Raw genomic sequence first — 17633 nt, 5'->3', positions numbered from 1 at the left:
ATACCTCATAATTTATATGGTTTCACAACTGATGACAATATTGGCCTGAGCGGGTGCACAATAGAGCATTAATACAAGCGACCCGTAAACCAGAAAACTATAAAGCTAAACAAAGCTGATACTCAATAGCTAACCATTTCAATAATTTGTCATACAACTATTCTTCAATCCATTTGTGGTCAAAAATTTACATCTTATGTACAGTATGAAGTATAATATGTTACATCAAATGAATAGAGTGGTTAAACTAAGGCTCCGTTTGGTAAGGCGTAAAACGTTTTCATTGTAAAACGATTTTCCATGGAAAATATTTTTCAAGGGAAAACACAATTCCAAACTAGTTTTCCTTTGTTTGGTAGCTTAAAGGAAAATGGGAGAAGATGGTGAAGATTGAGGGGAAGAAAGGAGAGGGAGGTAATGAGGAAAGAAGGAAAAGTGGTTTCCCTCCCTTTCAAATGGAAAAGGGTTTTCCACCTTTGAGAGAGTCATGGAAAATTGTTTTCCACCCCTTATCCAACCAAACAACATAAAATGATTGAAAAAGGGAAAATCGTTTTCCATAAAAACGTTTTACGCCCTACCAAACGGAGCCTAAATGATTGCGTTATATTACTTCTAAATCATCACTGACCAGAACAACACAGCATGAGCTTAGCAGCAAGACAAGTGGCAGACCACAGACATAAAGCTTCACCATAATTTCTTTAGGCAAAAAACTGTTCCATTTTATCACACAAGTAAAGCCAGAGAAGAACCCATAGAGGATGAATTGGTGGGCATCTCAGATAGTCAGAAGCTTACCAAAGAATAAACCAGAGAAAATCGGACAATGTTATCACCATTAAAGACTTCAAACAGGCCATCCAGGAATAATCTATACAAGACTGACTAATCTGATTTCAGATTGCAGGGAATGGATTGGTCAAATGTGGGAGCAAAACTGCAGTTTGGATCAAACACTGTTTGTAACAAACTATGGTTTCTATTAATTAAGTTATGATGCTTCATATGTTACTCCAAAAAAGAAGCCAGAGAAAAAAAAGGTTTAAATCTTTCTACAATTTCAAAAACAGTTTTACTTGAATTATCGCAAGAATTCAAAAAAAGAAAAGAAAACAACCATATCCACTGGTGTGTCCAGTCCTTTGATAAAGAATGAGTTCTCAAAGGTTCAGAGAATCCAGAAATCTTATACTGTGTTATTCCTTTAAGTACAATGCTACAGAATAAGAGTACCAAGTGGGTATCAAGTTAAATGCCCACCATCTTTCATGTTACAGAAATCAAAATTCCAGATGAGTAACTATTTCATGAGCTTTCTTCTCTCCACTTGCAGTAATTATGATTTATGAGCAGCACCTTGATGTGCTTTGTGGCTATGGCACGGCTCAGCAACGACAGGCACCAACCCACCAAACTGAGTGTAGTAATAATTGGTAGTGTTACTCTAGCTTTACATCATCAGGAAGTAGCCTTGAAGTTGAGACAGACATTTCAGTGATCCCATCCTTGCTTTGCATGGAAACTGAAGTGTCTGACCAAAGACCATCTATAGATATGCTCCTCTGCACTTGGCTAGACATCGAGCTCCCTGACACATGAGTTTGACTGTCTTGTGACAGTCTTTCGAAAGCCTTAAACCTTAAATCATCGTTTGCCCCACTACGTTTCACAATTGGTGCTTGGATCGGGGTTTGGCCTTCAATCATACTTGTAACTGAAGACATTGCGGGTCTAAGACTAGGAGATGGATTTGTACATAGAAGAGCTATATTCAGCAATCTCAATGCTTCATCTTTTGGGTAACTCGACTCAAGAGTTGGATCCACAAGCTCTAAGAGGTTTCCTTGTTCTTGTAACACATAGGCCTTCATATTCCCAAATGGTAAACACAAGTCAAGTCTTAAACAACAAAATTATCAGTAAATGATACACAAAAGCTGTTTAATTATTACATACCCAATCAAGAAGATAAACAAACTCTTCCTTTGGCCTATAACTTGTGTTGCTAGTTCCACTCACAACCTCAAGTACGACAACCCCAAAGCTGTATACATCTGCCTTATCTGTTAGATACCCTCTCATTGCGTATTCAGGGGCCATATAACCTCTGAATAAATCCATATACAATATAAGAATTATTTCGAAACACCAGTTATTATCTTAACTTTCAGATTCAGAAACACAGATCCTATATTCCTATGTATGGGACATACTGTTAGTTAACATAACAAGAGGGAGGGATTTAACTCACATTGTTCCGGCAATTCTCGTGCTAATATGGGTATTTTCATCTTCGTCGAGTTTTGCCAAACCGAAATCTGATATTTTAGCGTTCAAGTCTTTATCAAGCAACACGTTTGTTGCCTTAATGTCCCTGTGAACAATCTTGAGTCTTGACTCCTCATGAAGATATGCTAACCCTCTTGTGATTCCCAAGCATATCCTCTTTCTTGTTTGCCAGTCCAAGTGCAACTTCTGGTTCTCTTTACCTATATATATATATATATATATATATATATATATATTATATTAATGTTCAGAATAAAACACTTAAAGAGTTACTCCCTCTGTCCCTTAATACTTGCACCGTTTTGACTGGACACGCTTGCCAATGCACAACTTTGACCACCAATATCTTTAACTACTTATTATAAAAAATTATAAAAATATTAATATTTTGAAAATATATATTAAGTTGAAGCCAACAATAAATTATATACTAACATTTGTTTTCATATACTAGAAATAAAATAGGGTCAAAGTGAATTATGTGAATAGTGTAGAAAGTCAAAACGGTGCGAGTATTAAGGGACAGAGGGAGTATATTGTCAGTATGGAATCAAGCATTCTAGTACAAAGAAACAAGTTGATATAATATAAGATGCTAAAAAAGCCACTTGCCAAACAGTGCGCGGGCAAGGGAGTTGTTTTCCATGTATTCATATACGAGCAACAGCTCTTTTCCTTCAATACAACACCCATAAAGCTTCACTAGGTTCGGGTGTTGGAGAGCAGAGATCATGCCTATTTCATTCACAAACTCACGATTCCCTTGCTTAGATTTCGAAGAAAGCTGCTTCACAGCAATCACTTTACCATCTGGTAGTACACCCTAAATTCATTTTTATAAATTATGAGAATATATATCCCAATACTACTAATTAAGAAAATGGAATTTCTATTTGCAGTAAGCTAGTGTAAGATGATTCATAATTTACCTTGAACACAGGCCCAAAACCTCCTTCACCTATTTTGTTTCTGTGATCAAAGTCATCAGTTGCTGTTTTAATTTGCCTCAAGGTAAAATATCCCGTACCTAGCCTTCGGAGTTCTGTCATATCAAGTATATTAATGATGTTATCCTAGACAGATTGCTAAAATTATATACTCAAATGATCAAGGAAATATGGTTTAGTCTTAGTAAAGTTGTATCAGAAAAATTTATGGTAAAAAGTCATGTCCAAAAATAGAAACAAGAAGATCAAATAGGAACGACATTTATAGAAACAGGAATATCAAAAAGGAATGGAGGGAGTAATTGGTTTCAGTCCCAAACCTCACACTCTCAAGTTTCAATAGAATATAACACATATTTACCTTCATTTTCTTCGCTTTTCCCACCAAAGTAACCCCTCTTCCATAGAACTACCAGGACTAGTACAAGAATGGCACAAGAAGCAAGCACGATTCCAACAATGGCTCCAGCAGACAACCCTTGGTTAACTTTGAAGTCTTCAAAGTGATAAGATTAAAACGATGAGCCCATATAATTTAAGATGAAAAAAGTAACTCTTTCAAAAAAAAAAGTTTACTCACTAGGTGTTACTGCAATCCCAGATATAAGAGGTCCATATACACCTCTGTCAGGAGAACCTGTAGTTCCTCTTCCAGCCCAGTATAAGTAAATCTCAAGAGTACTCCCAGTTACATTGACATCAAACTCCTTAACTACCGCCTTGCCTACCCCTCCAGCTTCACTTTCAATATTGAAGTCCTTAAGCTTTACATCCCCCTATCAGACCCCCCAAAAAACAAACATATTAATTAATACTAGATTAGATCCCGTGCACGCACGGATTATGATAATTTTTACAAAATATTTAACTAAATATCGCCAAACTACTGCATAATTATAAAAAAAATTAAACATACTCATTTATATTTATATTATCTAATATGCATATAATATATGTGTAATATGCTACTTTGACCAGCATATCGAGTGAATATAATTTCCATTATTAATGTACCGATTTGACTAAAATATTATAAAAAAAAAAGTATTTAGCAAAATTATTTTTACGTGGTATCTATTATTGCCATAAATTATAATATAATATAATATTTTTTCCATACATAGGTAGTTTATAAAAGGGTAGAGAATAAAATAAAATAAAATAAACTATATATTTTTGGAAAATATTTTTAGGCGGGAAAATTTTACACCAGGAATTGACACGTGTCATTCCTGGTGTCTCTTTTAGTATATAGTAATAGATAGATAATATGAATTAAAAAAGGGAGAAAGGAAAGGGTAAACCACTTGATTCACCTGTATTGCTACATCAAAAAAACGCCTGCCAATGTTGCCAAAATTCTGTCCATCAGAAAACATTATCTCTGCAAAGTGGAGTTTCACTTTGTAACTTCCTTGTAGTAAGCAAAGGCCATAATATTTAAGTGATAATGGTGCCAAGCGAGCTGTTTGGTAAATGCCTGTCACATTGTGGTTGGATGTTTCCATTGCCAAAAAGTTGCCATTGTCATCATAAAGAAAAGCTCCAGTACTGCTATAAGCCCACTTTTCACCATCAGCGAAGAAAGTGGAAGGGCTTCCAGGAGAAGAATCCTCGTCATAATTATTCCCTTGGAAACTCAACTTAGTTCCACCACAATTGATGAACAATGAATAATCTGTACAAAAGTGGATGATAAAATTCAGAGTTTTTCTCTTTTGTTTTTGGTTTTAGTACACTTGGAGATTAAAGGTTATTGATAGAGTATAAAACTAATCTTGGGGCTTCAACCATCAGCTTAAGCTTTTGGTTGAGTTGGTCCTTTGACATGGTATCAGAGCCAACATGACTCAAAGGTCACGGGTTCGAATCTTCATCCACCCCTCCTTTCAAAGTGGAATATTTCGCGCTGGGTATGAGGAGGCCTATGCTGCATCCACACTTCAATCCCAAAGGGCTTTCATATGAGGCGGTGTGATAGAGTATAAAACTAATCTTGGGGCTTCAACCATCAGCTTAAGCTTTTGGTTGAGTTGGTCCTCTGACAGTTATGCTAGCAGCAAAATTTAGAATTTAAGGTAAATATGTCAAAACTCAAAAGGAGGTTAGCTGATACCATCTAGAGTTCCTAGAATAATACTTACATTGAGGCTTATTGGAGCATGGAAGGTCCCTCCTCAAGCACCAATTTACTCTGCATGCATAAACAAAATTCAATTCCATAAAAATCAATATCATATGAATATTGATGGCTCTTCTAATTCGATGGAGAAGAATTAGTAGTATTAAGAAGAGCTTACGAATTGCTCTTTGCAGATGAATAGCTAGCAACAAGGTTCCTGTTTCATAATTGAAAGGAAACAAGATTACATCGTGGAACAAAAGGTTTAACACTTAAAAGCATAAGCTGCAAGGTTCCTGTTGCAGATGATCTTACACGTTTGACTGCTGACAACTAGCTGGAGATGAGCCTGTGAAATTGTTATAAGACACATCGCTGCAACAGTAAAGTTGGAATTATAAGATTTTCTTTCATTGGAAAAATTCACTACTACTAGTACTAATAAGTCGCAGCTAAAAAAGAGAGACGAGAAAAACTGACAAGTTATGCCTGCTGTTTAATATCCAACTTGGTAATGTCCCGGAAAATGAGTTGTTTGTAAGGAACCTACATCAATAATGCCAATTTGGGAACTCAAAAAAGCATATGGTAAGAGAAACTAAAATGAAACAATCAATAGGCAAGTATTTTGGCTTACAGATTTTCAAGTCTTCGCAAGTTTTCCATTGACTGTGGAATTTGACCACTCAACTGATTGTAACTGAGGTCCCTGCAAAAGAGATATGGTCATATTACCATGTTTCAATTAGTATATTAACTTGTAGTGTACGGAGTAGGCATTTTACAGTTTATATCACGGTGTGCATTAACATATACAAGTTGTCAACTTTAATTCATGGTAGACATTCAGCCAGATGCCAAAACTCACATAAGCTTCAAGTTTGCCAAGGTTCCAATAACATCAGGGATTGAACCAGTAATTGAGCAGTTCCTCAGTACCCTAAACACACATTTTAAAAAAGGGTGTAATCAACCTGCTAATCTTACACGCAAGATTCATGCTAAAAGGACCATATAAATAGATACTCACAGATATTGTAGATTCGCCATGTTTGTCAGGTTTGGGAAAGTGATGCGAAAACTTCTAGTATTGATATCTGAAATTCTCCTGAAAGTCAAAATGAATCAATCACAGGTTTTCTACTTGAGTTTTATCCTATTTCTAGCTTTTACATTACTGTCCTGAATTGTGTTCAAGTTCTTTACATTGTGTTCAAGTAAGGTTTAGTTGTCCACAAAAAGATCCTAAACATTTTGTTATATTTACACTAGCCAGTTAGTACATTCAACTGAAGTTAGTCGTGTTAGTCAATCTTTGTCAGTCTTGAGCCATTTTAAAAGTATAAGATGAAAATTTTAACCAGTAGAAGTAATACTCACAAAATTGTCAAATTTGTCAAACTGGATATGGTAGACGGAATAGGCCCCTCCAATGAAGTGCCTTGAATATCACTGTAAGGGTAATCCATATAAAATAAAACGTACACTACGTGTGAAATCAAATTTACTCCAAATATAAACATGTTTTCACTCACATTGAGTTAAGATTTGTTAAATTGCCAAGAAAATCAGGTATCTTCCCAGATAGCACGTTTCCACTGAGTCTTCTGCAAGCACATAGCAACTCTTTAGCTACCAGAAGTGCGGAGAAATTAAATTTTTAAACATGAAACAGGAACTCACAGTTCGGTAAGGTTCTTCAGATTGACAAAAGTTTCAGGTATCGTGCCATTGAAAAAGTTTGCAGCAAGCACCCTGCAGAACATAAGTGAAGTGGTCTAAAAGGCATTTCGAAATAGCAATATGAAGTGTAAGCAACAAACCCAAAAGATGTAATGAATGTTGTGAAGTAAGCCTCAACTCACACCAAGAAAGAAAACGGAACACGTACCCTTAGAACTAAACATACTGCACAAGGACTAAAGTCACTAAACAAACGAGTAGCTAATACCATCTATGTTGAAATACAATTAGAATTAAAGCTTGAGTAATGAAAGATGACTCTGGTTCATTTCTTTTTTGAATGTTTAACGCCACAATGACTAGGAACAGATTTATGCAGAAAAGGTACTAACATTCTTCTCAAACTTTTCAAATTTCCAAGGCTCTTGGGTAATGGTCCTCCTAGTTGGTTATCTTCCAAGATCCTGGAAACAGCCGTTTAAAGATAAGAAAAAGGTTCATATTGAAAGCTGAACATGAGAAATATTTGTCACGGTTAAATAAAACTTCTTACAACTCCTCTAGGGTGGAAATTTGTCCAATTTCTGTCGGAATGGGACCAGTATTCCGGTTCCCCAACAGTGATCTGCGTTGCATAGAAATATCATTACAAAATGATTGCCTTGAAAGTCTATCATTAAAATGTTCAAAAGATACAACTACACATAAATCAAACTAGAATTTGCAACTTATACTTACAAAGTGACAAGTGGGATCTTCGACAGACTTTTAGGGATCGTTCCATTAACATAGTTTCTAGAGAGGTCACTGCATTACATGTTAACGGTCATTAGGATCTTCAGTGCTCAATGTTATAGAGAAAATAACAATGAAGAGAATAATCAGAGAACAGATATCTAAAATATTCAATTTCACTACGAAAGAAGTTAATTTACATTTCTTGCAGCTGAGTAAGGTCTCCGAATTCTTCAGGCAAAGATCCAGTAAGATTTAGACCCTTCAACTGGCTGCAAAGATCCAATGTTAAGCGTTTTTATGAATGAGTTCTTGACAGTATCTTGTAGAGAGATAATGGTAGAGAGAGAGAGAGTGGAATCAACCAATGTTAAGCGTTTTTATCTCATGATCATTGCAATCACAAACGGATGTAAGAAAAACATTTGAATGTAGATTATGCTACTTTGTTTGTCGATTTAACAGTTTAAGTCAAAATTCAAGTTTGAGGTGTAATTTTTAAGGCCACCTTGTAAACTTCTTTTAACAAGTCCATTTTATATGAAAGTTATAAACTTGGTGACTTAGAGGCAACTATTGATGGAAGGTGATTCTTTGAAACATAAACAAATAATTATAAGATGAAATCCGATAACTATCCACCCTCTCACATGTTTTCAGATTTCACCCAATTATTCCAAGCCCCAGTATAATTTGTCACCTAACGACCTGGCAAACATAAGTGAAGAACCACAAAGCAGTCAATATGATTTATGCACCCGGGTGCACAATGCTCACTGTACACCCTGTTTTTAAATGAACATATAGTTCAAATACAAAGAACATATTGTTCATACTCAAAGAACATATAGCCAATGAACATATAGTTCAAATGCATAGAACATATAGTTTAAATATTTCACTAGTACATGTACATTGAAATCATTCTAAATGTTCATTAGATTTTCAATAAATGTTCAACAGGGTGCACCATGAGCACTGTGCACCCGGGTGTATAATCCAAATTGCGGTCCATACGCCTTGTAATCTTACCTCAAAAAATACATATACTTCTATGGAAGACAAGTACACTACAAGCGCGCGCGCACACACACAAATAGAGAGATCGTCAAATATGTCATACTTGCATGGTAGTTCAACCAAGAGATAGTAAATAATTTAAAAATATGAAAAGGGAGATCAATGAAGAGCTTACATATGTGTGACATGGCAAATCTTGCCGCTGTTAAATGAACAATCACAGGTAACGTTGCTTAAAATGTTGACACCGATGCTTATATTGAAGCTTCGACCTCCATCACTGCAGGAATTTTGAGTGACTTTCCAGTATGTATTCTCCAATTTTTGAGATATTATTTCCAGAGTTTTCACTGCTAGGCCACAAGTATCACAGTCAAACAAAATATTATTCCAACAAAGTCGTCTATTTTGCACCAAAAATTTAACTATGTTTGATCTTCTAGTTCTAAATGTTGGAAGTTCTTGTTGGGAAGCATTGGAAACACTCTTCATATTCTCATGTTTATTTATTTATTGGGGGTGTAGGTGTAGCTCTTGTTTGATAAAGTGTGAGAGTGGTCGCGCGCGCCAGGTTGGGCCTTGTGCTCTTGAAAATGCGGTTCGCGGGCGTGAGGTGGGTTTTGTGAGCCTTACCCATTCTTTTTGGTACCGCGTTGTTTTGGTTAAGTCATTGTTACGGGAATCTGTATTGATTACGTAATCGTTGGATTAATTAGCATTAAGACGACTGTTACAGCATTGATAATTTTTGTCTGTTTTTTTCCATTACAATCTTCACTGTTTCAGCCGTTTATGTCTGTTGCTCTACTTAATTCTGATTACTTAATCAGAATTTCGGTTCATTCCAAAACACATAAACATTCAAACACTTTTCCAGAAAACTCAAAAACACATTACTCTCTCTCACACAATATTGCTCCCGGTTTTGGGCATATATTCTGGCTCCATTCTGATTTGTGAGTGCACACAAATCCGGAGTTGCGTTAATCCTGGAGGGCGACCGCATTTTGTTCTACTAAACCGGGAGGTAGCGCTGAATCGTCTTTTAGGACAGTGGGTAGACCTGTCAAAAATTGTCTCGACCCGAAAAACTACCTAAACCTGACCCGAAAATACTGGTCTTGAACAAGATTTTGTTACCCGTAACCCGATTTTACCCGAACTCTAGCAACCCGAAAGTAATGGGTCAAAACCCGACCGAACCCGTTTTTGACCCGACCGATTGAAAATCGTTGAATTTATAATAATAAATGTGATTATGAGGAATTTTAAGCATATTAAACACATTGTCTTTTATTATTGTTGGGTGTAATATGATTTTGATTTGAATTATACATCATTTTATAGTTGAATTTGAATAAATATAAACTTGTGTAGGAAAAATTGTAATTATGTACCCGTATTTGGTATATGTATTACCTAAATTAATGAAAATATATTACGCGTTTTAACATCTTTGAACCCGAAAGTTCTGAGTCTTGAACAAACATTTGCAAAACCGGAACCCGAAAGTGACCAACCAGATTTAACCCGAACTCGAAAATAATTTTTTAGAACCCGACCCGACCGACCCGTTTAACAGATCTAACAGTGGGTGTCCACGACGCAACAATTACTCATCACATCATATAAGTTTGTTGTAATTTTCGTATTATCACAACACAAAAAATAAATATTACGTATATACTCCCTTCGTATTTATTTAAGAGATACACTTGGTCGGGCACGGGTATTAAGAAGAAGAATTGAATGAAATAAAATAATAAAGCAAGTGGGATTGGATAGATATTTTAATAATTAAACAAGTGGGGACCATGTCATTTTGGTGGGTAGGAGGTGGGTTTATGAAATTATTTGTTTAATAGGATGGTGGGTCATAGGGTAAATTAGATGTATTAGTTAATTAGATGGTGGAGTTGATAAGTTATTAAAAATGGCAAGTGTATCTCTTAAATAAATACGGCCGGAAAAGGCAAGTGTATCCCTTAAATAAATACGGAGGGAGTAACTTATATGATTTCACTAATAAATTCGTTACATTGCAACATATTTTCAGTATTTCTTTATAGAGAAATAACTGAAGTTACATTAGTGAGTAAAAAATGCTCTCCGATTAATAATCCACAAAATTAATTTAAAAAATCGATTCCAGACAAGAAATTATTGATACTTTGTACTCCGTAGTCCATACATCAGTATCTAACTTAAAGATTGTTTGAGCATGAATTTACAAACAGCAAACTCAGCTGCCTGTGTAGATAAACAATAAATTAATTTCTAAACGAAAATGAGTCTTGTTTTATTAACTTATTTAAGTCTAAGTCTAAGGATGCCAATTTGTTGTGGAATGTGGATTGACTACGCGACGCAAGTGTTATGCATTTGATGCTGAAGCCCACAATTTTGAACAATGTGAAAAATAATATGTTACTTTTCTACAATTTTATGCATTTGATAAGGATAATTGGTAGGACTACTAGTCCACTAGGAGTATTAATTATTGGAGTAATGCACACAGTTTTGAAACGAAGTCCGCATATTCCTTCCTATGTATTGTACAAAGGTCAGATTAACTCTAACTGAACCAGCACCTAACACAGGTGAACCAGCCCAGCTCCGTAGGTCATCGCTTGAGCCACTTCCAAGCATTTCGCAGTTGATGGGGCTCGAACTTGTGACCTCCAAGTCACAAGGTGAGTTCCCCACCAACTCCACCAACTTATGTTGGCTGATGAAACTGAACAAGTGTTTTTCATACTTTTACTCCGTATAGCATGTAAAGTCAAGGAAATCTTTTATACAACCCGGAATATCTAGTTTGTTTGGTTGTTGATTGGTTTCTAATTTAAAATAGAATCACATTTCATTTTCTGTTAAATACTGTACTTTGAAATATAAAAAACGAAAATTTAAAAACTAGATTAGGACGAGTTAATCTCTGTCCTTAGGGTAATATTAGCTCCCACTATATTGCTGATGGGATTCAAAGCTAATCTACCCCCAAGATTCCCTAATCAAGAATGGAATACAACAAATTAAACTATTCTCCATGAATATGTATTTTTGGAAGAGACTGACATTGTGAGAGATGTGAAGAACGTAATTAACTTTAACCTAATGCATTGGATTAAATAGGAAAACCAATATGACAGTTACTAAATAACTGCCCTTGTTATTATCCTATTTAAATTAATTAATTAATTAATTAATACCGAAGTATTAATTAATTAATAACTGCAAAAATAATTAATGTTAAGTATGTCATTAAATGGACCGTGTGCGTGCCATGCAAAGTGCTAAGTCTTGATTAATAATATATAGCTATATTACTAACCCAATACTAGCAAACCAAGCCCAATGCTCCGCTAAGGCCCAATAACCCAAGCCATCTCATATTCAATATATGAGACGCATGGATATATTTAAAGACAACCAAAACTTCATTTCTCTTCCATGTGGGAAAATACTCCTACTCACACAACTTGAAGACTAATATCTAATTCCACTCTTTCTTGTAGAAAATATTACTCCGTAAGATTCTTTTTTGGAAATCATCACCATCTTTGTTACATGTCATTTTCAAAAACTTATTCCAAATATGGGAACACATATGACTTTTATAACACTACATAAACAAGTGACAGCCGTACAATTTGTGATTGGTATTAAATTGGCCGACTACAATGTGGACCTTTTTCTACAACAGAATGTAGATTTAATACTCCATACATATATTCTTTACAGATTGCTCATTAGCTCTAAGATTGTATCTAAAGATTAAAGATTTCTCTTTTTTCTCACCGTTTTACGGAGTACTCCTTCTGTCCCTATTTATTTGCCCCACATTTTATTTTAGTTCGTCATTTAAAGATCGACTCATTTCCTAATATAGAAATAGGTTCCACCATTTACACCAATTTTTTTTACACATATCACACCCAGTTCTCCATTTACCCTATTTTACCCCACTTGCATAACCTAAAAGTTAGAAAAGCAATGTCACCCTTGTTTCCATATAAAGTTTTGGCTCAAACCTTAATAAAGCGCATTTTATAAGGATCCAGGGAGTATCAATTATTCTTCGGCCACTACTAATAACAAATTTACAACAAGTTGTACTCACCCCGTATTTAATTAAAAGATACAGTTTGCCCGGCAAATAGTTTTCTTAAAGTGAGTTGAATTTATTAAATTAAGATTAAAGTGGGGTATTGAGTTATTATATATTTTAAGAAATTGATAGTAGGTTAATTATTTAATGTAGTAAAAAATGATGTAAGTGTGGGGACTACAAGAAGAGAGAAATATTAATTCAATTGAAAGTGTGGAGACTATAACCTGTCAAAAATAGGAAATATCTTTTAATTAAATACGATCGATTATAGAAAGTGTATCTTTTAATTAAATACGGATAGAGTAATCTTGTATTCGGTATGCTAAAAAAGTGTATCGCTATTCGAAGTACTCGTACGCTAAAAACGCCCGTGTATTTTACATGAAATGACATTTGTGCCCTTATAAAATTAAACTTTCACCCTCCGTCTTTCTCCGGTTTGTGAAAATATTTTCCGGCAGCCCCGACTCCACCACCACAAAAATATTTTCCGGCAGCCCCGGTTGGATAGGTAGTGAAGCGGCAGGAACGCAACGACGGGGGCGCACGAGCAGGGCCTCAGCAATTCCGATGCGGTGTGTGTAGTGGTGGTGATTGAGGTGTGGTGCGGTGTGTGAAGTGGTGGTGGTGATTGACGGAAAGTGAGGAGCAAGTGTAGTGGTGGTGGAGATCGACTGCATGAAGGGTTGAGGTGAGAGGGAAAGGGAGGGAGGGGGGATAATTTTCATAAGGGTAGGTATGTAATTTCACCATTAAAATGAGGGCTTTTTAGCGGAATAAGACGTCAAATAAAAACCCCCATAAAAATTGTGCACACCCGTGTAAGACTAAGTACTCCAGTTAAATCGTTCATCTTATCGAACTTAAAATATCTCTTTTTGTATTCGATAGTGTATACTATTCCAACCTTTTCACTACTACAGTAGTACTACTGTCATTAACTTTAATAATGTTGGTTTCTTTTTGGTTCAACTGAATTCGACTATAATTAACTTATTTGAATTTATTTTTACTGAATTTTTTTTATTTATACGTGAAATTGTTTGAAAAAAAATATTTATTTTTTTGTTAAAACTTATACTCCCTCTGTACCAGATTAGTTGTTACACTTTCCTTTTTCGTCCGTCCCAGATTAGTTGTTACACTTTTAAATTAGGAATGACCCCACAATTATTATATTGTCTCTCTCTTCCCACTAAATTATTTTTTATCCCCACACCCTCTTTACTTTTTTAATAAAATAACAATCGATAATCAAACAACCACTTATCACCTAAAACTATGTGCAAAGGTAAGTGTAACAACTAATGTGCGACGGAGGAAGTACGTATTATTACAAAAGGTCTTGCGCGCACTAGGTGTACAATAAATTTATTGTACACCAAGATAACTTTTACCCAATTTTTTGTAACTTTAACCTAGTTTTGATTAACTTTTATATTAATAATAAAAAAGTTGACAGATAAACTTTTTAAAAGGTTAAATGATTAATTTTATACATTATTTGTCATTTTAAAGAAATAAGTTTTACTAAAATTAAAAAAATTATCACTAAAAAATACATAACTTTTACATATATAAGCTTAACTTTTAAGCATTTTGAGTTAACTTTTACTCCGGTATACAATATTTATTGTACACCCATTATAAATAAGAATTTGTGCGTATTATTATCTAAACTTATCTAAATTATACTCAACTTATTTTTACTTATCCTGGTCCAAATGAGTTAAAACAAACATGCCTTCTGTAATTTTGTAGTCTATTTTGAATCGAATAATAGAGGAATTGAGGAAAACAGTCGGATAATGCAAATGTGGTACACAAACTATTTCAGTACTTGCTTTAAAGAAAAACTATTATTCAGTACATTATTGAATCAAAATCGACCGACATAAATGGGCCCATTCTAGTATTCCCTCCGCCCTAACTATTTTCTCCGTGTGTAATTTTACGCTATTATTAAGAATAGAATACTACACGATTAACTATTATTGTTGTATTTTTATGGAAAATTATTGCTTTTTGATTCATTTTCACAAGAAAACAAAATAGTTGTAAGGATTGTAAGCCAATAGAATTTAAGGAATAAAAATCTCTAATTCATCGTTCAAATTTAAAACAACCAATAAGTGAGCTCCAACCAGTCAATCCCCTTGATTGGCAAGTAAACATATCAAGGGGTATTTTCGTAAATAAATTATCAAAAATACAATGTACGTATTTAAGTGTACAATATCTTTTTATATTAAAATTATTTTCTTTTATTTTTAATTTTTTTAAATATCAAATATGTTGTACATTGTAATTTCTAGATTGTATATTTGCTTATTGTAATTACGAAAATGACACTTGATATGTCAATCAAGGGGATTGTTTTGAAATTTCTTCCAATTAAGTGGTCTTTTGTCAATAAACCAAAAGAGTTACAATAGAGTTACAAAGTTAAGATTATAAAGGAAAGAAAATAAATGGGAATATGATGATGGGAACGGGAAAACGGACGGAGGTAATAGAATGTAACAGACAAAAATATCATTTTACCAAATTTTAAACTTTTTAAAAAATAAAACAAATAAAGATAGAAATTGATCACAAATTAATCAGACATATTAACATCAAATTCTTTCTTATTCTGATAATTTACATGATTAATATGTAATCAGTACGGAATTAGCAAGAAATGAATGAGTAAAATTGTAAACATCATACCTTCAATTTGAGGGATGAGTTGAGCGTCGGATCCGAAATTAGTGAAGAAAATGATGAAAAGTGAAGTTAATTGAAAGAATAAGAGAGAAGTGAAGAAAAATGGCGCCATTTTTAGAGATGAAGTTCAACTACGAAGCCGCCATTGAAGAGAGGGTTCGGTTTGATGATGGAGAAGAAGAGTGACAAAAGGGGAGAGAGAGAGAGAGAGTGACGATGAATTTAAAGCAGTTTTTTTGAGGACTAGGAGAACGTATTAGTTGACGCGATTATTCAACGGTACTCCCTGGAGGAAGTATTTTCGGATATCAGATATGTGTGGACAAATGCATATCATAGTAAAAGACAAAATAAGAAAAATGACAAAAAAGAAATTAAATGGTATTTTTTAAAACAAAAATGGTACTTTTTTTAACTGAATGGTACTTTTTTTTACAGAATGGTACTTTTTTAACATAAATGGTACTTCCTTTTTTGTCTTTTAGCTATTTGTCTTTTAGCTGATATCCGAAAAAACAACCTCGTACTCCCTGCGTCTCTTTTTGTTTTTTACGTTTGGTATTTTTCACGCGTTTTAACGAATAATTAATTTGCATTGAAATCCCTCAATTTTTTTTATTTAAACGAGATAAGTTACGTTTGTTTATAATGTTTTCACTTTTATCAAAAATCTGATATTGGTAAATGAGAAAAATTTAATGTTCCAATGGAAAAGTGTGAGAGATTAAATGACCAAATGAATTTGATGGTTAAAATAATGATTGAACACAAAATTTGATAGAATACTAAGTTATTTATGTGATAATATAAAAGAAAATGTAAAGAACATTTTAAAATACCCAAAAAGTAAAACGTAAAAAACAAAGAGAGACGGAGGGAGTAATTTAGAATAAGGAGTAAAATTTGAATTGAATACAAATATTAGTTAAAAGAGCTTAATTAAAAATGGGAAGATGGCAGATAAATTTAGACGCAAATTTTTTGCTGTACCCTTATCCAAAACGAACATTTACTATTTTGGAAATGAACATTTTTTATTTATTTGAAAATGAACATTTACTATTTTTGGAAATAAACATTTACTATTTTGCAAATGGACATTTATTTATTTATTTGGAAATGAACATTTATCTACTCATTCGAATATGAACGTTTATCTAATTACTTTGGCAATCCTCATTTATTCAGCCAATTTAGAAACGAACATTTATCTAGCTACTTATTGTTAAATGAGTAGTTACTAATTTTAAAATCAACTTAGTTATTGCATTACTATGTTATTACTTTGAACATATATTTACGGAAAATTTATTTTAAATAATCCAACATTTAAGCCATTTTCCATTAGAACATGCACCGAGCTTCAAAATTAGTAAATTTCTTATGCTTATTTTGGGAGCAAGGGTTTGCATTTGGTGTACAAATCCATGCTCTATGAATTCTTGATTGGTTGTTTAACAACCCTACTGACATTGACGACCCGTTTAGTAGCCGGTTATAAATGATGTCAATGAGAATAAATTTGTATGTAAATTGGTAAGGAAAATTAATAATCATTCCCATGATAATGCTAGTTCACTCAAAATTATCTTTTTTTCTTCACAAATTTCCATAAATATTCATTACCATTTGGGGAGTGGTATTAGGTGGGAATGCAAATTTATGAAGAAAAACGCGAGTTTAAGACAAAATTCATTACCATGGATATCATCATGTCAATTCTTGCCAAATAACACTTAGATTTATTTTCATTTCCATCATTTATTACCGGCTACCAAATGGGCCGTGAAGGATACATAAGCCTGAATGTATTATTTTTGTTAAAACGGATGCAAAAAAAGATTAAATAACGTAAATAAAAAATACAGAGATTTAACGTGGTTCACTAACAATGTGTTAGCTGCGTCCACAGGAGAGGGGAGGAAAGTTTTATTGATCTTGACGAGTACATATTACATAATACGACTAGGTTATGACCTAGGGAGTTTATATAGTACTCTCTAGACAAATG

General features: G+C 33.9%; 1 protein-coding gene across 1 annotated transcript; it reads right to left on the bottom strand.

Annotated features, from left to right (window-relative positions):
* Nucleotides 1-1042: 1042 nt before the first annotated feature.
* On the bottom strand, nucleotides 1043-15862 carry LOC110782703 (probable LRR receptor-like serine/threonine-protein kinase At1g53430). The gene is made up of 24 exons (XM_056843368.1): nucleotides 15626-15862; nucleotides 8975-9149; nucleotides 7980-8051; nucleotides 7783-7851; nucleotides 7598-7669; nucleotides 7437-7508; nucleotides 7045-7116; nucleotides 6897-6968; nucleotides 6742-6813; nucleotides 6392-6469; nucleotides 6230-6301; nucleotides 5999-6070; nucleotides 5842-5907; nucleotides 5677-5736; nucleotides 5540-5578; nucleotides 5384-5433; nucleotides 4556-4917; nucleotides 3820-4015; nucleotides 3601-3735; nucleotides 3222-3334; nucleotides 2905-3115; nucleotides 2255-2492; nucleotides 1960-2110; nucleotides 1043-1868 (listed from the first exon to the last, which is right to left on the bottom strand). Exons 1-24 carry the CDS (start codon nucleotides 15732-15734, stop codon nucleotides 1443-1445), a joined length of 3054 nt encoding a protein of 1017 aa, XP_056699346.1. The 5' UTR covers nucleotides 15735-15862; the 3' UTR covers nucleotides 1043-1442.
* Nucleotides 15863-17633: the final 1771 nt, after the last annotated feature.

The sequence above is a fragment of the Spinacia oleracea genome, chromosome 4, assembly GCF_020520425.1.
Source record: "Spinacia oleracea cultivar Varoflay chromosome 4, BTI_SOV_V1, whole genome shotgun sequence".
Classification (NCBI taxonomy): Eukaryota; Viridiplantae; Streptophyta; class Magnoliopsida; order Caryophyllales; family Amaranthaceae; genus Spinacia; species Spinacia oleracea.
This window is presented reverse-complemented; position numbering and strand designations above follow the sequence as displayed.